At 39.5% G+C, this 24365-nt stretch overlaps 1 protein-coding gene across 3 annotated transcripts in view; it reads left to right on the top strand.

Annotated features, from left to right (window-relative positions):
* LOC133979928 (vascular endothelial zinc finger 1-like) overlaps positions 1-19236 on the top strand; it is a 48788-nt gene extending 29552 nt beyond the window's left edge. Inside the window, exons 3-7 of one of the 3 annotated variants that reach the window (XM_062418466.1) lie at positions 664-733; positions 1721-1889; positions 12509-12550; positions 13200-13265; positions 13454-19236. In XM_062418466.1, coding sequence (XP_062274450.1) covers positions 664-733; positions 1721-1889; positions 12509-12550; positions 13200-13265; positions 13454-13818 — 712 coding nt within the window. In that variant the 3' untranslated portion in view covers positions 13819-19236. The remainder of the gene's footprint in view (positions 1-663; positions 734-1720; positions 1890-12508; positions 12551-13199; positions 13266-13453) is intronic. The other 2 variants (XM_062418467.1, XM_062418468.1) reach the window with 2 other exon arrangements.
* The last annotated feature ends 5129 nt before the right edge of the window (positions 19237-24365 follow it).

The raw sequence follows: 24365 nt of genomic DNA, 5'->3' as shown, positions 1-24365 counted from the left end.
CACGTTTGGATCTAACAGTAGAACAGCGACAGTACGGCTATGCTATGCTAATAATGCTAGCAATGCTAACTAGCTGCTAGTCACTCTGCATGCTGGTAAAATGATCCGTCATATCCCTTTTATATCCATGTACTGTTATCAAAGCACAAGCTGCTCTCAGACTGCTAGAAGTTGTAAAAAGACCAGTACAGCCCGGTTCAGCCTTATTCCTCCTCTTTTGCATCCAGCTAGGTGGACAGCATCAGCCAGTTCTGTGACTGTCCGAGTCTCCATGTTACTTAGATCCCTCCTTAATGACAAATGCAGGTTCAATTGGTTCCCTAAGATCGAACTGGGTTAAGCTTGTGACAAACACCTTGGTTGGGCTGATGGCCTTCCACCCCTGTCATCTGTCCATTTGACATTGTTATATGCCAGTTCTGCTGACATTGCCCAACCCTTATGTACACTTGACTGGACCAGCAAAACTGGAAACGTGCCAACCCTACAGTGTACCTGGTGTATTCAGTGATAAGTTTACAATAAACAGTATATTTCTGTGATTATTGTTGTCTTAAATAACAGTGAAACCTGTGTTAATATTTGACAAGCAGTGCTGAAATAATGCTACTTGTAAAGTTGAATGATCTTCTTTTTCTTCCTTGTCTTTATCTCACCCTGCAGACCTGATCACCTAAGCTGTCATGTCAAGCATGTCCATTCCTCAGAGAGGCCTTTCAAGTGCCAAGTTACGGTAAAAGTCATGGCTTGGCCGCTGCTCTGCATATTGCGTTCGTGTTTGCCTTAACTTTAGATTTGTCATTATTTTAACATCACTGAACACTCTAGCAGCCACTGTCAGTATAACCAAAATGTTTTATCGTATCCAAAAGTTCTTGGTTAAGAGTTTCCAATTCACAAACTGCTAACAGCATCTTTTAGTAAGTGAGAGAAGTCGTAAGCTAAGAGAAGGGTTGCTATGGATGACATCATGTTTCATGAATTAACTTAATCACCACCTCTAGAGTTGATTGGTTGACAGATAACCGATCTGTGTTAGTGAGTATTAAGGAACTATTTAACAAAAAACAGTAGCATGATTTGATAGATGGCACATTACTTCCACCTTGTTAGCAGGTCTTAGTGACTTAGAATTAATCTGGACTACCTCTGACTTCTCTCAAGCTTAAGAGCTACTTTTAGCGCTAAAATACTTTGTGAATTACCTCCTAGACCAGTCTTAGACCAAACACCTGGGAGAAACGTATAAAAATCAGGGGAGTGTCAGTCCTAACTTTAGGACTCCTAACTCAGCTAGTTAGCTCTTAGCTTTAGAATGTTAGCTGTCACCCTGAAGCTATTACATTTCATGTGTTTACATGCACCTAAGTAACCAGGTTACTCAGAACCCAGGTTACATGGGTAATCAGGCAATCAACGCATTTACTAGCAGTGGTAACCTAGTAAATGTAAATCTGCGTATACATGCAGCAGATCAGTAACCAGATTTCTCTCCCATCACCAATCTTATTTAAGAAGAGCGGCTCACTGATTTTAGCTATCAGTGATAGAAGACACTGGTTCCTGATTTATTTTTAGTGTGTCTGTGTTGGGGCAGGCAGACATTGCAGCATAGCAAGTGTCAAATGTTCATCAATGAAAACTGACTTACTTAGTTTAAGTTTTAGCTGGACTTTGGATGCATTTATCTTAATCATTATTCACTGGTTTTCTGTCATAGGCCTGTACCTCTGCTTTTGCTACCAAAGACCGTCTACGCTCCCACATGATCAGGCATGAAGGCAAAGTCACCTGCAACATCTGTGGCAAAATGCTAAGTGCTGCCTATATCACAAGTCACCTCAAGACGCACGGCCAGGCCAGCTTCAGCAACCCATGTAATAATAAAGGTAGGCCACATGTCTCCTTATACTTCTCTTAAAGCTCCTCACAACTCAACACTCTTTTCAAAAAAACATAAAAGTTTAAACTGTGACATAAACACCCCAGCCACACATCTGTTAACTCCAATGCTTTTATAATAGGGAATACAATATTTTACTTGGTACTGATCAGGCTTGGGCATTATCTATTTTTTCCATACGTACATACCTTTCTGACATTTTACTGCAATATACACTACATGAAGGTAGTGTATATAGGAAGTTTTTTTTTTTTTTTTTAAATGCGTAAAAGTTGGGCTGTGGGTGATGGTCATTGTAGCACATATGACATTGTCTAGCCTACAATGCTTTGTGTACGCACCTTAAACGCAATTTGTATTTCATTGAAAAGTGGGGTGCGTCTTATACACCGGTGTGTCCTATTCACCAGTAAAATACAGAGAGAGTTTGCATATGGATATGATTATAGGTATGTAAAGGTTCATCGACACTATAACGTCCCATAAACAGCGCTGTCAAGAACGTGCGCACACTCCAGCTGTGTCGGCAGCTAATGAAAATAGATAGACAACCGATGAACCGTTACTGATGTATGCAGTAGGGGTGTGACGATACACTCAGTTCACGAGACGAGACACGATATTGGGTTCACGAGATCGAGACGAGACGAGATTTTAACTATATTTTTAAGAACATTTCAATGAGGAAATACATGACTGCTCTTTTATTTGAAATTCACAAAATGGAAATTGAATTGAAATGTTTCAACTAGGGATGCACCGAAATGAAAATTCTTGGCCGAAACCGAAAATGAGGAAACCAAGGCTGAAAACCGAAACACCGAAATAAATGATTATGTCATTTATTAGTACCATTGCATTTCTGGCTATGACTGTGTACTAACCTCACTAAAATCAACGCATTGCAATTCAAAGAATAAATCAATTAAAAAAGTATGAAAATATTTATTTAGCACTGACATATAATGCACAATATAAAATTAAATTAAGTTAAAAATAAAATGTAAAACTTGACCCCACTCATGTGTACATTAAATAATGTACAGACCTATAACTGACTGGCCTGCTGAAAGATTGTAAAATTAATTAAAGCTGCGAGCAGCGTTGGGCGGGACCTCGCCCCCTTGCGCACGTCGGGCCGTGGCGAAGCGGAAAGGTTTCCGTCAGGTGCATTTAGACGCATTCGGACCCGGGCATTTATTGGACACTGCAATAAGTAGATATACGTTACACACACGATCTCTCTCTCTCTGCCTCTGTCCGTCTGTGTAGACATTTAGACTGAGCAACTGAAATGAACTGCCACTTTGATGAGTCAAACAGGAGAGGAACTTATTTCCAGTGAAACCTGTAGATATGTTTGTAGTTCATGCTCATGTAATTCGTGTTTGATCTAGACTTTGACAGTCAGTGAAATAGTTGACAGACTGCACAGATATCTAAAATCTTTATAATACAGTCAATAAACTTGAACTAGAATCAAAAAACTTCCTTATCAGGTATCATGACAAGTTTTCTCCACTGGGTGGCACACTAAGACCACAAATGAACCTGGCTCAGCCAGCTGCATACACACACACACAGTCGTTGCCATGGTAGTTAACGACTGCAGAGCATGCACAGACACAATGGAGATTCGGGATTGAATGGGAGAGGAACAGGGTGCACATGTGGGGCCGCAGATCAAAAAGTATAAAACATAGCCAGACCAAATTACACACATCTATAAATGAGACTTGTGGCTACATTTTGACGTTTGAATGAAGTCTATAGCTGAAAGTATGCAGGAATAATATATATATTTTGAAAAAGCCTGAAAAATCGTCCAAAATCATACATTTAAAGGCAAACTGTGCACTTCCTGTTGGATTTAGGTCAGGGGTGTCAGCGTGTGATTTGTAGGTCTTGATAAGACAAAAAATTTAGTTTTGGTTTGATCTTTCTACGACATTCCTATCAGGCGTAGTGGCCGTTTTAGTGTTTCTAGGTGGCGCTAGAGAGTTCAATGTTGTTTGTTTTTCCATTTTATCGAATTTTTCACCAGACCTGATGTGCGTTCCAAATTTGGTGAGTTTTGGAGCAGGTTTAGGGGGTCAAATTGAGACGCTTTGCTCTCACACATGCTACATTTATAGTCACACAAACACACACACACGCAGGCACTCTAGCCTTTTTCTGCGCTCTGCTCTCCTTCTCCTGTGCTGTGCGCTTCTCCCTCTCCAGGCGGGTTCTCCGCATCCATCGCAGCCTGGATAATTTCTTGTGCGCGCTGCTTTAATCCCACATCCAAGTAATGATCTTTATAACGCGGATCAAGTACAGTTGCGATGAAGTGCATAGGATCCAAATAGATCTCAGTGAAACGTGTGCTGACATACTCTAAGAGTGTACTTTTCATTGTTTTCATTCCGTGGTCCATCTCAACCGCTTAGAAGACACTTTAGTGCTGCACTTAAAGGAATAACGTCTGCTACAGATGCATCAGAGGAGCTGATCTCTTTAGTTAGCTGTTTCCGAAAATGCGCTTTTGGGCCATTTTCGGCCGAAGATTTTCGGTGGCCGAATTTTCGGTGCATTCCTAGTTTTAACTAATCATCTTGTAATGAATCACTTTTTTCTACTTTCTAAATATATAATTATCATATGCAGTATGCAGCACTGTAAAAGGTTTCCCCATATAGATATTTTATAGATGGATCATTTTGGTATCTATGGAAATAACAACCATAAATACAAAAGTTAGATACAATCACAAATACTAAAAAGTAAATTGTAAAGAGTAGAATCCAATTATCACAAATTATAACATATTGCTAATAAAAAAAAAAGAAAAAAGTAAATTGCACAAATCCTGTATCACATAAATACACAAGTAGAACAACATATACATTGTGTTATAATTTGGTAGTGTGACTCATTTTACTTTTTGCATCATTAGGCTTCCATAGCTGCGCTAGATTCCTCCACTCCCCCTACTTCAGGCTCTCAGTGTAGAGACCTGAGCTCAACTTACCACTGCTCCTCTCCTCATCTCCTACTTCTCGGCAGGTAGAAGCTGCAACAAGGTTAATGATCCACACGTGACATTATAAAAAGAAGACATGACGTGCGAATGACCGATAGAAAACCGATCGTCTTTTTTTTTTTTGGTGCACCCCTTAATTATAGCTTTGTGAGACAACATTCACTTTGATAAGAAATATCGTAGCGCTTCGTCTCGCGAGATCTCGTGGTACGAGATCTCGTCACACCTCTAGTATGCAGGGATTAAAGTTCTCTGTCGCTACTACGGATTTCCGTCAATTGGACTGCCAAAGGCCATATATGAGATCCGTTGAGAATTACAAAAGTATAATAATAATATATAATGTGATACCCTACATTATTATCATAACAAACACACAGAGCGGACATGGGCAGCCAACAAGTCAATTTCCAAATGTAAATAAATTGTGTAAATGGTGTTTGAAGCAAACAGACTATTACTGACTTAAATTTTCACAACTCTCCACCGCTGTTTGTCTGGGTCTGTTGCACGGAGGACTCAGCTCCGCCCCCGCTGAGAAGAGCAGCCATAGTGCAGTTTGCTGTCATCGCACTGCTCTCAGAGAGTCTGTTCTGCTGCTACTTTATTCCTCCTCACTGTTCTGTATAAAAGGTCTGGAGTGTGTGCTGCTCACACAGAGACAGTGAACCAGGTAAAGAACTGGAAGTGACAACTACATGTTGCTGTAAGTTCAATAAAATCTACCAGAGTAAAAGGAAGAACCAAGAAGAGTAATTCAATTTTAAATAATTTAATTTGATTTTTGTTTTAAAATACCAACAATTTAAATTGAAATACAAGTAAAATAGGTATGAGCAGAAATTTAAAAAATGGTTTAATTTTGTTTTCATATTTAGAATAATACACACGTTTCCAAAAAAAAAAGATAAAATCACTGACAAACAGAAGCAAAAAATGGCCCATTTTCTCATATTCTTAGACTGGATGTCGTCATCAAGGCAAGAGCACAATAAAGATGAATAGAAAATTAAAATTCTCTCTGTGTTAGTGCACCAGTCTGACGGACCGTTTGAGTTTTTATAACGTTAATAACTATTCTCTACTTCAATTTCTGAACTTTTATACCTCCGACCCCCCCCTGTAGTTATACAGACTGCAGTATGCCTTATTATTGCCTGAACGTTTTTCCATTTCATTTAGAAAAGATCAGCAATGGTTAGTGGCGGGGGGAAATATAATCTTGTTCAGCAGGAGAACAATTTTCTCAGCTGTTTCCACCTTGTTTCTATGAAAAGGTAGATGGTGAACAGCTTATGACTTGGCTAGAAAATCCCCTTCAATCCCTGTGTATGCAGACCTGCCAACCTGCATTTTGCGTAGCAGGTACTACTCGCTTCTCTAAACTATGCAAAAAGCTGCGGAAATGTGAGTTCTGTGGGAAATGTGCACGTGCAGTACTCATGTCTGACAGCACGATGCAGCAGTTTCAACCAATTATTGTAGAGTAGCGGAGAATAACGAGTCTGCCGAACTTATAGCGTAACATCCCTGCTCCACCTCCTCCCTGCCTCCCTCCCCGTTCCCTGTTCCCCTACTCGCTGCAGCTGGCGGTTAAAAAGGTAAACTGTGTATCTCTGTGTGTGTGTCAGCAGACCTGCCAGCTTTTGGTAAATGTGAACCGTTAATAACGTCACTTTCACTCTGAAAACATTAGAGCGAAGTCTAAGTGAAAAAAACATAGATATGCGAGGTTTTTTTCCCTAGCAAATCTATCAATCATGTTCCCTAATGACCCCAATGCGCCGTCGAAGAAAGAAGAGAAATTACCGGGAAGTATGTGTATATCTTAGCCTTTATATATATCCATTGCAGATAGAGTAGGCCTGTATATAAGGAAGAATGTGATTATTTATACAGTTTAAACATGTAGCCAACAAATCTTTGGTAGCAACTCTACCACTCTGCCACTATCATGGCAGATGAGGAAAAAAAAGACAGGGAGGGACAGGGCAGCAGACCTGACAAAAAGAAAAGGGTCCATGTCCCCCAGAAGTTTTTTAGTAAATATCAAGAACAGTGGCCATGCTTCCGACCCTCTAAAGTCCCATATCATGCATTTTGCACAGTGTGCAATTATGATGGACATAAGCCACCAGGGAGCTGCAGGTTAAATATAAATTAGCCCTGGTGATGTGTGCTTATGTGATGTAAGCCAATTTAATTATTACATTCTTGATAATAAAAACACCTATTGCAATATACAAAATATATGATTACCATTTTAATTAAATACATATTAAAATCATTTTTAATTAATTTTAATTAAATAAGTATTGAAATAATTCAATGCAGTTAACGTGTGGCTATCAGCTTGTATAAGCACACATATCATAAATGAAAGCAAGTGCAACTTTTGAGTTTTATTGATCAATGTTAAGATGTCCAGTGCAGTGCACATGATATTTTGTAGTTAGGTCAAATTGTAAAGTTTGTCTATATTTTGTTCATTAAAGGTATTGTAATCAAAAATATAGGTTTTATTGTTTTTTATAACCCATTTCCAGCCAGTGAATGGGGAAATTACTGTGTGCAAAGCAATGGAGTTGCAAAAGTCTGCGAAAAAAGCCGCACGACACAAGTGGTACTCAAAATATTTTGCCACGGTTGGCAGGTCTGTGCGTGCGTGTGTGTGAGCGAGGAAGAGAGACACTAGATGTTATAGTGTGTGTAGTAGCTGAGAAAGAGAGAGAGAATGTGTATTTTGCTCTTATTACATTCTTCTGTGATCGTTTGTGAGAGAGACAGACTGTGTTTGTGTGTGTGTGTGTGAGAGACTGTGTGTGAACAGGTGAGTGAATGTAACTAGTTCCTAACTGATATCATAACTGATCTTTGGCGCATGCAGTATTTCATTGTTTCAATAATAATAAACCTTCATTTGCATAAAGCAAGCATATTTATCCACTCCCATGTTAATAGGAGTATTAAAAACTTCAAAATGATCCCTTTTAAAGTACATTTAGAAAGTGTGCGATTTATTTGCGAATAATCATGAGTTACCTCATGAAAATAATGCGATTAAATATTTTAATTGATTGAGTGGTAGTGCGGTGCATGACCTCAAGCAGTTTAGAGTGTAAACCAGGTGATTTTTATATAGTTAAAATTTACATAAAAACACTGGACATGTGGACTGTCGGTAGATGTTACAATTTATTGATGTTCGTTAATACCTCACATGCAGGCTATCAGTAGACGCTACCCTGGCGGCTGCACACAGAGAGGCCTCCAGTCCCCACTTTGTTACTGCAGCATGCAACTGAGGTAGATTTTATTTACCTGGATGGGCTGCCCAAGTTAAGCATATGTATGGGAAACACTGAGTGAGACATAGATATGCACTGAGGCAGGCTATCTCATATCTGAAGATTCTGTAGAGTCATCATCTTCTTTTGATTGCTGCTGTTAGCGGTTGCCACAGCGTGTCATGTGTTTCCATTTCTTCATCTGTCGCACCAACCCTTTTGCCTGGCACCTCCATCTTCAGCATCTTTCTCCCACTGATAATTTTTGACACGTCTACTGATTAGTAGACGTGTCAAAAATGATCTGTTTTTAGATACATCGTGAGGCGGTCGTGGACGATTCTGCATCAATTCAAAAAGTCAAGAATCGATTATTTAAACGTTAGGTAATGTGATGTTGACAGAACAACAAAGGCGGAACTTAACTGTGACAACAGTGCACCAGCCGGACAGTCTTATAGCGCACACATGGTTGAGTTAATCTTGTAGTTCAAAATGGCAGCTGTTGCAAGCATTTTTTAATTGAATGACTAAATACGTGAAGTATACTGAGAACTTTGGACGCCGTCAAAGACAAAAAAGACATGTCTCTGAAAATGAACAATCAATTGGGTTTTATTCCTGGACATTCCTTTTTAACATCAAAACTAAACCTATTTATTGAATTTAGTGCATTTAACTTTAGTGCCATATGAAACAATTACAAGAACTTACTTACTTTTAATGTGACTGATTTTATTTTTTGCATCATTAGGCTACTGTACAAATTAAGTGCACTAGATTCCCCGGCTCCTCCTACCTCAGGCTTTCAGTGTAGAGACCTGAGGTCAGCGTGCTCCTCTCCTCATCTCCTACTGCTGACTGTAAGTTCACTAACTAGGACAACAAGGTTAATGATCCACATGGTGACGTTATAAAACGAAAGACGTGACGTGACAATAAATGATAGAAATCTGATGTTGTGTGTGTGTGTGTGTGTGTGTGTGTGTGTGTGTGTGTGTGTGTGTGTGTGTGTGTGTGTGTGTGTGTGTGTGTGTGTGTGTGTGTGTGTGTGTGTGTGTGTGTGTGTGTGGACTAGATGCCGCACACACTTTCTAGTTTTCACTCTTTAGTACACTGCTCTTCGGCGTAGCGAGTGACGCAATGTGTGTCAGTAATAACCATCCGTGTAAAACACAAGCAGAGCAGGTCATATAATGCGAGTGAAATTAAACGAAGTTCGATTCAAGAAAAATTGCCTTGATCATTTTTTGTAATCGAATTATTCGAATAATTTGAGTAATCGTTTCAGCACTACATCAGTTTGGTCTGTAAATACTGAAGCAACTGCTTTCCCGAAATACTTCTGATCAGCAACATCTGTGAACCTTTCTGGTTTTCTTTTTAATTTTTCTGTACAACATACAGTAGTAATGGATCATTATTACTACAGAATGTTATAGTCCATAAGTGTATTGCTCACATTGTTTTTATGGTTATAATTATTGTAATAGTTATCACTCTTAATGTGGATGGCTCTTTACAGACCTATAACAATATACAGATCCAACCTGTTTCTGAACTTTACTATTGTATAGGATACACAGGTGTATAAGACACAACCCCACTTTTAAATGAAAAAAATGTGTGTCTTATTTACTAGATTTTATGGTAGTTAGAGCTGATTAAAGTTAATGTTTTGAAATGGTTGAGTCAAAGTCCTCACCGTAATCCTATAGAAATGCTGTTGCAGGGCCTGAAGAAGACCACTAGCATCCCCGAGTTGAGACTATTCTGTCCTAAATGTTGGGCTTATGGTCCCTTTTAAAAATGTGTGCAGTTGTGTCTCTTAGTCATGTTTCAGTTATTTGCAGTTCTTCCAAAGAGATATTTCCCTTCACATGGTTTCAAATACATAACTGTTTAAAGTCCAAAGAGCTTGAAAAATATTTTCCAGTATTTCAGAAAAATGCAAAGATGAAAGGAAAGTTCTTAAAAATGTTCTGGGTTTCAACCCATCTGACACCTGGTTCCCTGTGAGGCAAATACAGGAGTGTCATGGGATTTCGTGATCATCATACATTATTCTTACAATATAAACAACTTTACAAAAAGATATGAATGAATGTTTAATTTACCATATCAGTACTTTTTATGAACAGATTTTCAAATACAGATGCAAAATCTAAAACCCCCCCAACCCAAATATTTTCTTTTAAAACACCAGATTTCGCCATTCTTACAGTTGCCAGATGGTCGAGATTATTAGAATGTGACTCAACAAAGACGCTTATCGACAGCCAGTGTGAAGGAGGTTAAGAATGTTAAAAAAGAAATTGGGGAGCACGAAAATGGATCATGTTAATATGTATAATAACTTAATACATTTTAATGTGAAACTCATAGTTGGAGAAGCGGCAACAACGCCAGCATCCTCTCCACTCTTCTGTTGCTATATTCTGTTCTCATTCAAATATGAGTTTTACATTATAACGTAAAAAGTGTCACATTGTTATGTGAAACACATACACATTTCTATCTCTCCCACTTTTTAATTTCATTACCTCATTTTAATTTCTTGGCCTGTCTGGTTTAAATGGGTGTGTTCCTGCTTCGATGTAGTTTTATACAGGTTCATTATTTTAATAATGAAAATAAGCATTCGCAGAGTGGTAACATGATATCAAGGCTATTTTGCACAGATGTGAATACAGGTGTGCCTTGAAATTTTGGCTTGCACTTTGGTCTACCTTGGACAAAATAAAAGTTTGAGAACCACTGCTCTAGTGGATAAGTTGTTCAGAAAATGAATGCATTTCATGTAGCAGAACGATGTTTTTTTTTTTTATTCTTTCCTATATGGAAGAATTATCCTATCTTTATTCAAGAGCATATATTTTCAGTTTGAGAGCATGATTTTATTCCTTTTCAGTGACGCAGCTCCTTCTCGTGCTCAGATTTATTCTCCTCATGCTCACATTTTGTGCTCGCACTGAGATGTCTGCTGCTTTCTTTCAACTTGAACTCAAAATGCTGCTAATAGTATTTATAGTATATCAAATATATCCTGCTGATATAAAATTAGAAAAAAATTTAAACTACAATGACTCTTTTTAGGATTACTTAAGATTAATTATACATAAATATGCTGGCGTCTTAAATAGGTGACGATTCAAGTAGCTGGCTAATATGATAAATTGGTATATTTTTTACAAGCAGTTTTACGAACAGACCATATACCCACCCCTACGGAGCGCTCAAAAAGGGCGAAGGAACGCACCCAAGACCGCATCCGTCATTTGATTGGTCCACACTCTAGCTGTCTCCCTATTGGCTGGTGAAACGCACTATTTTAAGCGCAGGGAGGGATATCCTTTAGTCTGAGCAGTCTACTTCATTACTAATGATCACTAGCTGAATATGTACAATAGCAATATAAGTTACTGCTCAGCTCTGACAACTGTACACAATCTAAGTAGTATGTGTACAGCTCAACAATGACTGAAATCACACTGAAATTACCTCTATGATACTCAACGTTAGCTTAACTGGCGTTATACCACTGCTACAAAGTGCATTATTTGAACTTCTTCAGCGGTGTAACTAGGAAACTGGGCTAGCTTGTCATCATGGAAGTAGGTCATAAGATCAGGGTGTTTTCAAATGTTGATGCAGAAGATTATAATGTTTATTGCAACTTCAACAGTATCTGCTGCCTGCGTTTAAAACACAGCTCCACTGAGTCTGCTGATGCTTCTCTGTTTCGTCTTTGCTACAGCAGCATGCAAACCTTCAGTTTTGATAGGCTATTACTCATTACTTGTAACCAGCCAGATAATGTGGACATTGCTTGAGACTACAAAGTAGGACTACAGAAAGAGAGGCAGCTGAATCAGAGCCAAAGTAGCGCTTATCAGCAATCAGATGAATTGGATAAATATTGTATCTGATAATAGGTCAACCCTATTATCAAAAACAGGTAAAGACAATTAGTATAAGTTTAAATTTTTCATGACTGCTCCTGTGTTAAATGAAAAATCTTTTCGTAAACATTTGTCTTCCCAAGGCCCTTGACAGCAGTAGACTGTTTGGAATTTTGACTTTGGTTTCAGAGATGGAAATGAAATAAAAGGAGAATAATCTTGTTTTCTTGGCCCCAGTAGAAACTGTGAAGCCCAGAATTTAATATTTAACACCACATTCTCACCCACATACACACAACTTGACCATGCTAACTGTTTAAGCTGACTCCCAGATGATAGAACTGCTGCCCTCTGCTCTTGTAACCCCATATGTGTCTGTATTTCTGAATAGGCATAAGTGACTGGCAGTGGAACCACTCAGGGCCACGAAAAGGTAATCCAGTAGCTAGTAGCAGAAACCCCCAAACCTTAAATTCTTTAACCTCTGCAAATCTAAGAAACGTTAGTGGCCAGTTTTATATCATGTTAGGCCATGTCACTCAAGTACAGAGGCTTGTTTCCCCCTCTGAGAACTGGTGTAATTAACGTTCTTCTGTTTTGAAAATACAGTTTTGCTAATATATGGTTAAATTTCATGAAGCAGGATCATTTAAATTAACCACAAACTGGACCATAACACTGAAGTTAGATGCACACTACCTGTCCTTTCACCTTTTAGTACCTAACTGATGAATTGGCTTATTCAACCACTCACTCTTCAGAACTACCAATTGTAATGGCAAACACGTTATGATAAAAAAAAAAAATGTGTATGTCCCAGATGAGATTGGGCCGTAAATGATACAGCAGCAAGTCGACCATGTGTGTGAGACAAGTCGACAATGACCCTGTGATGTGCTGGCCCTGAACTCATGGGATGGTCAAATTGGCAGTCCTGCTGTGTAGTGTGCAAACTGCCTTACATATATAGTAGTTTAAAATGCCCTTGACAATGTATTAATGTTTAAAATTTGAATGAACTGAAATATATAGACAGTTAGCTGGTTAGTCTATTGATCCTGCTTTTTGAATTTACCCCTCAGGTGAGTTGACGGTAGGAGAGATTTTAAATAACTCCTTCCAAGTCCTAATTGACAGCTCTCACAAAGGTAGGTTTCTTCAACAATATTACCACAGTTGACATAATGTATTAATGATGTATTGGCATTTTCAGTGACGCAGCTAAAGAGCCAAGGAGTTGAAAGGGCAGTTGGCTTTCCTTGTTTTGGAGGGGTTGCATATTACTACAAGGATGTGAGGACTTAAATGTTCTCTTGTGTTTCTTTTTCTCAAACAGATGCCAACACCGTGCACAACTCCACCACTACAACACCAGTCACTAACTCGGCAGCAATCACCTCAGCTATAAACCGCAGTGTCAGTGCCAGCCATCCTGTCACCATTGCTGCTCAGATGAACATCGCCACCAGCACTGTCAACATCACGTCACCGGTCAACCTGCAGCACCCTGTAACCATCACCGGCCCTGTGAACCTGGCCTCTGTCAACATCCCTACAACAGCACACATGAATATAGCCCACCCAGTGGCTATCACCACCCCCATGGCCATGAATATCACTGGCCCACTCAACATTGCCATGAGGCCCATGGAGAGCATGCCTTTTCTATCCCAAGTTCTGCCTTCCTCACCTCCTTGGTAGAGCTTTTTTGCAGATGTAACTGCTGAGAATGTTTTAACTGCCTAATAATGGATGAGCTTGTCAAAGTTAGTAGCCTACATGGATTGGAAAGGTAATAACTTTCCAAATTATGTAATACAGCCACATTCATAGTTACCAATTAGTGTCACTTGCTGGAGTCATTATGTCATAATTTGTCAATGTTTAATAATTTCTGTATTTATAGAGGGAAAAAAAGGTTTCAGACACCCTTAATCATAATGGAATGAGTTGTTTTGCTTATTAACCTAGAAACTGGAAAAGGCATATTGATACTAGATAGAAATTCCCGTTTTTACGCAATGAATTAAATACCTGACAAATCAAGGTACTTGATCACATAATGCAAAAATTATGTAAATCAAATATTACCGCTAAGCAGTTCTACACATGGATTTGCATAAACACAGCAGCAAAGTAACGTCCTCTTACTGATTTTTCCTGTAGCTATGGACCAAATTTCTCAGTTCCCATCATGTTTTTTGCTCACTTGATATAGAACTGCGGTCACATGATTTTTTACATATGGAACAGGGGATTGTAAAGCCCCTGTCTGTGATAAGATGGTCTTTAGTGTTAGATGTGATTGGCCTCCAATCTTTGTTCTCCAATATGCAGTTGAAAGATCTGAATTAGGTAGAAAGAGGCTTAAGTCCAGATTATTTAATCAAAGTACAATAACCAAGGTTAAGAATCAACATTTTATGCTGAGATAAACTTGTATTTGTTACCTCTTTACTGATTGACTGCAGAACACTTAAAATAACTTCTCTCACATGCATCCCTATGACGCGATGATGATTGAAATGTGGATTTTTGAAAGCTGATGTAATCTACAGGTACTTTGTGTGAATTACCATTTTATGCCAAAGTTTTTCTAAGAATGATGATTCCTTCTCAATGCTATATTTTGGAAGAAATTCCTTTTAAACAACATTTAGAACATCGCTGAACACTAAATTCTCCCTTTTGAAACCCAAGGTTAATGAAATTGGCACCTTCAGTCACTCCCCCACATCACCCATTTCTACTACTTCCCCTTGAGTTGTGGTTAGGGGGCAACCGCTCTCTAACTGACCCCTTATTTTATTAAAAGCCAACATGAAGTGGTGTTAACCTAGTTATGTACACATTTTGCATCCATTCATTTTACCCAGTACTTCATATGGCATTTCATCACATCAACAGGTTTTATACTTTCAATCTGAACAAGTATTTTCTTCCATTTTTGACATGGTTTAAAATGATTGGGCAGTTATTATATTATCAGCAGCTACATATCCATCCATATTTTATATTTATCCCATGCTTACCCCTTTTTTTTTTCTTTTTTTTTTACTCCCACAGATAGGTGAGGGTGAATCAGCTTGTTGCCACAGCATTTGCAGTGAACACACATGCTGTGGAAAGGCAAGCCCTTATAGAGCCCTGTTTCCCAATTCTTTATTTTATATTTAGCCACTAAGGACAGTGTCTGTTTTTTAAAAGTAACCAGTTGAAAATGACTTCCTCAACTGGGTTTCTGACTTCAAAATTGGGTATACCTTAGGCATTGTTAACAACTCAAAAAGAAGTGTATTGCCTGAATGGTTCTTAAATGCTTTCTCTTAAGGCAGATCTTTTTTCTATTGCTATTTTAGTGGACTTATCAGTGTTTAATAGTTTATCTATTTTAAAGTACAAAAAAACAAAGCTTCCTTTTAGGGGAGGGAGAGTGATATTATGGATTCCACTTAGACAGATCACTCATGTCTGTTTTTAATAATCGCTGGAAACAAGTTACTCATCACTGCTGGATACTCTACAAATGTTTATCTGTGACATCTGTTTGGAATTGTTTGTATGTATTTATGTCAGGACATGACAGTTGAAGGTACAGAAAAGAGGAAATGTCTCGTACTGAAAGCTTGTCCCCAAGGTTTTGCCTTTTTAAATGGCATTATTTTCAAAGGTCAAATAATTTTAAATATTAATTACTGAGTACTTTTTAATTGTAGAGGTCAAGAGAGCTACCCAGTGGCTCATTAGGCGGCCACTAAAGCAGGCCCAAAATCAACTATTGTATGTTCACTTGGTTAGACTGTTTACTTTAGCAGGTATAGGATCCCGTCACTGTCAGTCAAACTCAGGAAGGTTACTGAGAATAGTCTTTTAAAAACACATTCACCAATTTACATACTGACCATTTATTTGTAAATATGAAACACTATTTTATTGCCTTTTACCTGTGGGAGAGATAAGCCCTCTCTATTTATCACAGGCTAGCAATGCAAGAACTATATCACCACTGCTGTGGCCGTCCATCCCGGAAAGGACAGAGAAATGAGAACAGACTATTTCAAGGCTAGTGTCAATTTCTTTTTATTATCATCAAAACCCATAAAGGCCAAACAACAACAATTTATCCTAACAATCTGTATAGCTGCAACGTAGCTGCAACTGATCTAGTTTTTCAATATGTTGAACTCTTAAAAACTATCAAAACTATTAGGAGGAACAGAGTGTAGTTTATTCCCCTCAGCTTGTCAACCTAGCAAAGCAGCACATACATGACAAAAGAATTCCAGCCTTGCTCTTTTTAGCTGAATTTTCTCTCTAGATCTCACTTGCATAGCTTGGGGTAGTTTTTTTTTTAATTGTTAGTAGTTGGGTTTTTTTATTTAAAAAAATCCTGGCAGTTTTTCTCTAGTTGAATTGTTGAGACTATATCACAAAAGAGGCTTTATATTCCCACCCAAAGTTCAGTTGTCACACAAAGCACAACACAATTTGACACTATGTACACTGGATGACAAGTACATCCTGTCTTAGAAGTTACAGCTCCATGACTCCTCCTGTGTGGATAATTGCATACATGTTGCAGCACACAGTGCATGTAGCAATTCTTAACTGATGTCCACCCTTGGGTATGAATCAGTGCAGAAAGATGTAACAGTATCATGGCCAAGGTTTAACAGGCTTCCCTGAGGTTCGGGTGTGTGAGATGTGATTTCTAAAGAAAAAAAAGTTCTGAAAGGCTGCACAAAGACCAGACTGCATCCCACAGCCTGGTCTTTTTCAAACAACTCTTTTTTTGTAATCTCTATGGCATGAATCTCGAATAAGATGTAAAATTCTCCTGAGAAGCATTCATGGAGTTGTACTTGGCTTGTTTACATTAAAAGTGACAAGCGGATATGAGATGGTTGAAAAAAGAGCTTGAGAGAGGTCTTTCTAACAAACCACACACCTGGCCATCACTTTTTAAAGTGTGGTTGTGGGACTGTCTGGACTTTACTTGAGGCATACTGAGGCTTTCAGTGTAAGCTAGTTGACCACTAATGACAAAGTGGGTTGCCACTGTTTAAAAAGGCATGTAACCACATCTTCTATTAACAGTGATAAGGGAAACATTTGTATTGAGGGCTGTGACTTGGCTGAAGTTGGGACTTGTTCAACTTGCACACATTCAGAACCAGTTTACAGAACATACTGTCCAGAATTGACCAGGCCCATGGATAGTGACTGAAGATGTTGTGACAACCCTTTCAGAGAGCAGACATGTGTGAGGGGCATCTACTTAACACATGTTTGAACAGTGTTTGGGCTGCTTTCAACAGTCCATACTAGCAGGGACTCTGGTCTACAGTCTAGTTTCACCCTGTCTGTCCATCTGCACACTTCCACATGTGCATGCTTTAAATTATGTTTTCCAATCAGTTAAAATAAATTGCATATAAAAGACAGTATAATTGAAATACTTTCTGTTCATGGTACAAGTGGTACCCAGCCAAGCAGCTTCCAACCCTAGTTGGGAGGAGGGTTGTGATGGAGGGTTGGCTGACACCTAACCCATTCAGATAGGTTGGTCTGGATGGGATACAAGTCTCTTTTGTGATCTCAGCTCAACATTTCTTGCACTAGACTCACATACTATCCCACAGTCCCCTGGCTTTTTGTGTCTTGGGGAACTAGTCAGTTAGTTTGTAGTGAAGCATGTTTCTAATTCAGGCCTTTTTCAGTACATGAACTCTGAAGCACTTGCAGCAAACCGTAGGATGTGCACACTACAGAAGAGTGGTACCTACAGGAGAATTTCAACTTTATGGAATGAGACAATGATTGGTGTTTGTTTTACAGCTCCCCTGGCCTCATCTTTATTTTGGCAGCCCAGATGTTTGACCCAATAAAATTCTTTATATGCATGCCAACACTGTCCTCCAAGGGAATTGCTCTAATATTGAATGACATTATGATCTTGGGAATGGATTCATTTCCTATCTTTTAAGTTTTTCCAATGTTGCATGTGGATGACTGAGCTTGTCCAGTGTATGTTTCAGTTCAACAACCATTAGAAGGCTAGTGACTTTTTATGAAAACAAAACACTAAAAAAAATTAGGATGAAAGGAGGTGTGTGGTGTCATTTGTCCTTCTCCAGTGGCCGTAAACTAGTGTGCCTGAAATACTTTGCAAGACTTCCCACACGTCAATGCTTCCTCCTCTAGATGTATTGTGTGATGGAATAGTTTTGTGAAGGAAGCCTTCATTTGTTCAGACATCTGTGGGCCCCAGAGGTCTGGCAACCAAACTATGTGATTAGCTTGTTATTTTTATTAAACATCTAATGATTGTGAATTTATCATAGTCTACTTCAGGAACAACCTAGAAATATGAATTGATATCTTTATTTGAGTCAAGGTTCAAATGTACTTGTGACATTTAACCATGTGGTTTATATTTTGTAATTTGACTCCAACCTAATGTGAAAAACGAAAACTTTTATTTGGCCAAATAATGATTTTAAAGATTTTTATTTTTAATTTTGTGAAGTTTATATGATAAATTTGGCAGATGTGAAGGCAAATGAATGTATATCTTTGTACAAACCATTTAGTTAAGAGGACATGTTAGTTATGACAGACATGAAAGAAAAAAAAACCTTTTTATAAATCTTTTTGTATTAGAACATTAACAATGGTAATTTTTGTACATACGAAAGCTAGGCTTTCTGATTAGCAGAAAGGTAAAACATTCCTACATTTTTTTAAATGTATGTCCATTGAAAATAATTATGTAAACATGCGCAGTGTTTTATGTGCCTTTTATTTGGGTTTGTCTAAATAAAAGAAAACAATAAAACGTGATTGTGGACTGTCCATGTTGAGTCCCACAGGAAAGTCAACAGATCTACTTGTGGTTTTAGTTGTTTTTTGTAGCTTCAGTTAAGTTTTCTTGGAGGCCGAGATGCTTACTGAAGTGTTCAGTTTGTGTGGATGTTTCTGATCTCCAGCCTCATCAGTGTCTTCACTGGCTCGATGTCTCACAGTTGGCCTATTCATGATGAAAGTGCCTCTGTGACGTTGCTTATTGGAGTGGATTGTGTGCCAAATCATGGTCTTTGTATGACAACAAAACATTTTTGTGTTTTTTCCTTTAACGATTAAACTTGGAACATTTTTGATGGGGTGTGTGAAGTGCGTCTTTAACATTAAGTGGTTGACTGATATGAATGAGCAATGATTTGTTGCTTATAAATTTGTGTATGTGCGTCTAACACTATGTAATATTTCAGTTCCATTTTATTTGTATAGAAAGGAAAAACTTTTTAACAGGAAGAAAGCTCCAACAGATCTAGGCGGGTGACCATCTGCCTTGACTGGTTGGTTTGAGTGAGAAACAGGGAGAGGTAGAGAGACAGCAACAATGATAATAGTCATAGAAATATGACTAATTGTAATAATAGCAGGTGTGGGTGTCAAACAGGACCCTGTGTTGCTGTGGTCCTGTTTGACACAACCACAACCCACGGAAGCTTGAGATCCATAACCTGGATGTTCAGGTCCATGATTAAAGGAAACCCGTGAGATGAGAAAGCACAAAAACTGTGGGGAAGAAGCCAAGTTATTAACATGCGTTAATTGGACATGAATGCGTAAGGTGGGAGCATCATGGGAAGTCCCCCAGCCATCTAGGCCTATAGCAGCATAACCAAGATCTGGTCCAAGACCAGTCTTAGCCAGCCCTAACTATAAGCTTTATCAGAAAGTAAAGTTTTTAGCCTGCTCTTAAACATACACTCACCGGCCACTTTATTAGGTACACCTGTACAACTGCTCGTTAACCCAAATTTCTAATCAGCCAATCACATGGCAGCAACTCAATGCATTTAGGCATGTAGACTTGGTCAAGACGATCTGCTGCAGTTCAAACCGAGCATCAGAATGGGGAAGAAAGGTGATTTAAGTGACTTTGAACGTGGCATGGTTGTTGGTGCCAGACGGGCTGGTCTGAGTATTTCAGAAACTGCTGATCTACTTGGATTTTCACGCACAACCATCTCTGGGGTTTACAGAGAATGGTCCGAAAAAGAAAATATCCAGTGAGCGGCAGTTCTGTGGGCGCAAATGCCTTGTTGATACCAGAGGTCAGAGGAGAATGGCCAGACTGGTTCGAGCTGATAGAAAGGCAACAGTAACTCAAATAACCACTCGTTACAACCGAGGTATGCAGAAGAGCATCTCTGAACGCACAACACGTCGAACTTTGAGGAGGATGGGCTACAGCAGCAGAAGACCACACCGGGTGCCACTCCTGTCAGCTAAGAACAGGAAACTGAGGCTACAATTCGCACAGGCTCACCAAAATTGGACAATAGAAGATTGGAAAAAGGTTGCCTGGTCTGATGAATTTCTGCTGCGAAATTCGGATGGTAGGGTCAGAATTTGGCGTAAACAACATGAAAGCATGGATCCATCCTGCCTTGTATCAACGGTTCAGGCTGGTGGTGGTGGTGGTGGTGCAATGGTGTGGGGGATATTTTTATTTTCTTGGCACACTTTGGGTCCCTTAGTACCAATTGAGCATTGTGTCAACGCCACAGCCTACCTGAGTATTGTTGCTGACCATGTCCATCCCTTTATGACCACAGTGTACCCATCTTCTGATGGCTACTTCCAGCAGGATAACGCGCCATGTCATAAAGCGCGAATCATCTCAGACTGGTTTCTTGAACATGACAATAAGTTCACTGTACTCAAATGGCCTCCACAGTCACCAGATCTCAATCCAATAGAGCACCTTTGGGATGTGGTGGAACGGGAGATTCGCATCATGGATGTGCAGCCGACAAATCTGCAGCAACTGCGTGATGCTATCATGTCAATATGGACCAAACTCTCTGAGGAATGTTTCCAGTACCTTGTTGAATCTATGCCACGAAGGATTTTGGCAGTTCTGAAGGCAAAAGGGGGTCCAACCCGGTACTAGCAAGGTGTACCTAATAAAGTGGGTAGAGAGGGTGTCTGCTTCTTAGACTGAAACTGGAGGATGGTTTCACAGGAGAGGACCCTGGTAGCTTAAGTCTCTGTCTCTACCAAATTACTAAATTATGCTAAAATCTGTTAGATAAGCTTAGTCCATAGTGAAACATCCTAATGTTACTTTTAATAATAATAATAATAAATCACATTTATATAGCGCTTTATGCGGTACTCAAAGACGCTTTACAATTTCCCTATTACCCTATTAAAACTAGGGCGAAAGCCCTATTGAAATTCGTTCATGCCCCAACGTGCAAGTGACCCCAAAGTGCAAGTGACCCCAAAGTAATCAAGTAATCAAGTAATCATGTGGTATGGAAGACCCCCGGAGAAAAATGCTATATTGAAATTGTAATGTTTATTATTATTATTATTATCAGGGCCCGAGCGGCGACTGCAAGTCGCCTTGCGAAAGCCCTATTGAAATTGTAATGTTTATTATTAGGGCCCAAGCACTACAGTGCGAAGGCCCTATTGTAATCGTAGAGATTATTAGGGCCCAAGCACTACAGGTGCGAAGGCCCTATTGTAATTAGGGCCCGAGCACTGACAAGTCAGTGAGGGACCTATTGTAATTGCCGGAATTATTATTATTATTATTATTATTATTATTATTCAAGTGCCGCGTAATGAATCGCATTTTTGGCGGCTTGAACATAAATGAAAACTCATGAAATTCTGCACACACGTCGCAGCTGGTGTAAATTTATTTAATTCAACGTGATTGGATGCAAGCGTGGTAAGGGGACTCGCTAGCGCCCCCTAACGTCGGGTCATGTGACCACAAATCTTCTCTGATCGGCATGAAATTTAAATATGTTACAGCTCTCATCGGATCATACGGAAATTAATTTTGTGGAATTTTTTTACCAAACAGGAAGTTGACCACGCGGCGTGGCGTGCACCGATTTTCACAATTTCGAACACCGCTTTGAGGACTTTATGATGTTCACAGAATCATGAAACCTGCCACGTAGGTTTCAAATCATGAGCTCTTTCATCTGATACCACATTTGCCCAATATTTTGCCCCAACAGCTCAGTAGCGCCCCCTAATGCCTTTTCCCACTTAGCATGTACTGACAAGCTCTAATACTCACCAAATTATACACACTCATCAAGACTCATGAATATTATTTTTTGGTATAACCGCAACCTTTTAAGTGCCAAAATGACTCTACAGCGCCCCCTAGAACATTAAAAGTTGAAGCCCCGCCTTCTACATGCACGTACATGCACGAAATTTAGGATTCATATATATCATGACCAGACGCACAAAAAAGCCTCTTGGACCCATACCCTAAGTCCAACAGGAAGTCGGCCATCTTGGATCACAGGTGCATTTTTTCTGCCACAGGTGCATTTTTTCAGCCCGCGTACTTTAACGAACTCCTCCTGCAGTTTTGACTGCAGAGACTTCAGATTAGAACTGTATCATCCTCAGACCTTGATTATGTAAACTTGATGACAGATTTTACCTACGTTATACCAGGTGGGCGTGGCAGTCGTTTGTTTGTATAAACAAACAACTCCTTATAACTCCTCCATACATTGTCTGATGTTTATACATGCAGCGCGGGAAATGTCACACTTGGTGACGCCGTTTCAATTTCAACATCATTGGGGGTGGGTGTGGCAAGGGGTCTCCATAGCGCCCCCTAACAGCAGGTCATGTGACCACAAACTTTGTCTGATCTTCGTGAAATTTACAGGACTCATAGCACTCATGGGTAAACCCCCAAATTATTTTTTTCAAAATTTTCGCTCTTACAGGAAGTGAGTTATTGTGCATTTCCTGCGTCAATTTTCCATTTTTCCCTCTGCCTTTAGAGGACTTTCCCGTCTTCACAGAATCACCAAATTGTACACATACGTCAACAGTCACACATATTGCCTACTGACAAAGTTTGGGATTTTTAAGTGAGAAAATGACTCCACAGCGCCCCCTGGAAGATTTCAAAGTTTAACCATTATATGAATACCTTATCCCCTTTCATTTGTGGTCTTAGACTGCCATCTAGTGGAGACATTAACCCCCCTTCACACAATGTTCCATTGAAGCAGCAGGAGCAAAGACCTTTACATGGCTGCTGTCAATGCCCTGCGACTGCGACAAGCACTGACGTTCCTGCGTAAGAAGACCTCTACCTGCGCGCCCTCCGACTGCGCCACAGTCCGACGTGCGTGGATGCGCGAGGGCCCTTCGACACTGCTTGCAGTTTTAATTATTATTATTATTATAGAAAACAAATGCCTTTTTGACAGCCTAAACATGCCCCAAAACTCACAAAAATGTGCGCGCACATCAGACCCGGCGAAAAATTTGATATTTTATGGTTCACCAAAATGTCCATCGCAAAGTGGCTCAATAGCGCCCCCTAACGAATATAAAAATGTGACAGATTTACGTACATGAACGACATTTGGTATATATATGTAGCATCTCCAGTCGCACAAAAAAGTCTATGGGGCCCATGACGTCACTCCAACAGGAAATCAGCCATTTTGAAAAATATGTGCGATTTTGGCGTTTTCCACGCCTCGTATTTTAACGAACTTGTCCTAGGGATTTTATCCGACAGACTTCAAATTCACTCAGAAACATGTTGAGACATTGGAGATGAAAAGTTATCAAAAACTATCTGATTAGGGATTCAGTTTGGGCATGGCGGTGCCGACAATTTCCTTCGCCACTCGATCCTTCGCCAAAAAGCAGGAAGTCCTTATAACTCCTACAGACATCGTCCGATCTACACCAAATTAATCACGCATGTAGAAGGTCCCGCCCTGAACACGTCTATGCATCAATACTGTGTTAGCTCCATAGCGCCACCTACTGGATACTCGTGCCATTTTGGCATTTTCCATGCCTTGTATTTGAACGAACTCCTCCTAGAGATTTAATCTGACCAACTTCAAATTCACTCAGAAACATCTTGAGACATTGGAGATGAAAAGTTATATCAAAAACGTTCTGATTAGGGATTTGGTTGCTTCGTGGCGATGTGAGGAATTTTGCCTTTCACCATTTAACAGTAACTGCTGGCCAAATGGGGGTACTGCACCGCGTAGAAGATTAAGGAAATTGAGGCCCTCCCTCCAGAGTGACTTAGACAAACGAAATTCGGCAAACATATGTATCGTCTAAAGACGCACAAAAGAGTCTCTTTGACCCATATCCCCACAAGGCAAAATGGCTCAATAGCGCCCCCTAAAAAATTAGAAATATGG

Source organism: Scomber scombrus, chromosome 5, assembly GCF_963691925.1.
Source record: "Scomber scombrus chromosome 5, fScoSco1.1, whole genome shotgun sequence".
In the NCBI taxonomy this organism is placed as follows: Eukaryota; Metazoa; Chordata; class Actinopteri; order Scombriformes; family Scombridae; genus Scomber; species Scomber scombrus.
Note: the sequence above shows the minus strand (reverse complement) of the source record. Positions and strands in the feature narration are given on the sequence as shown.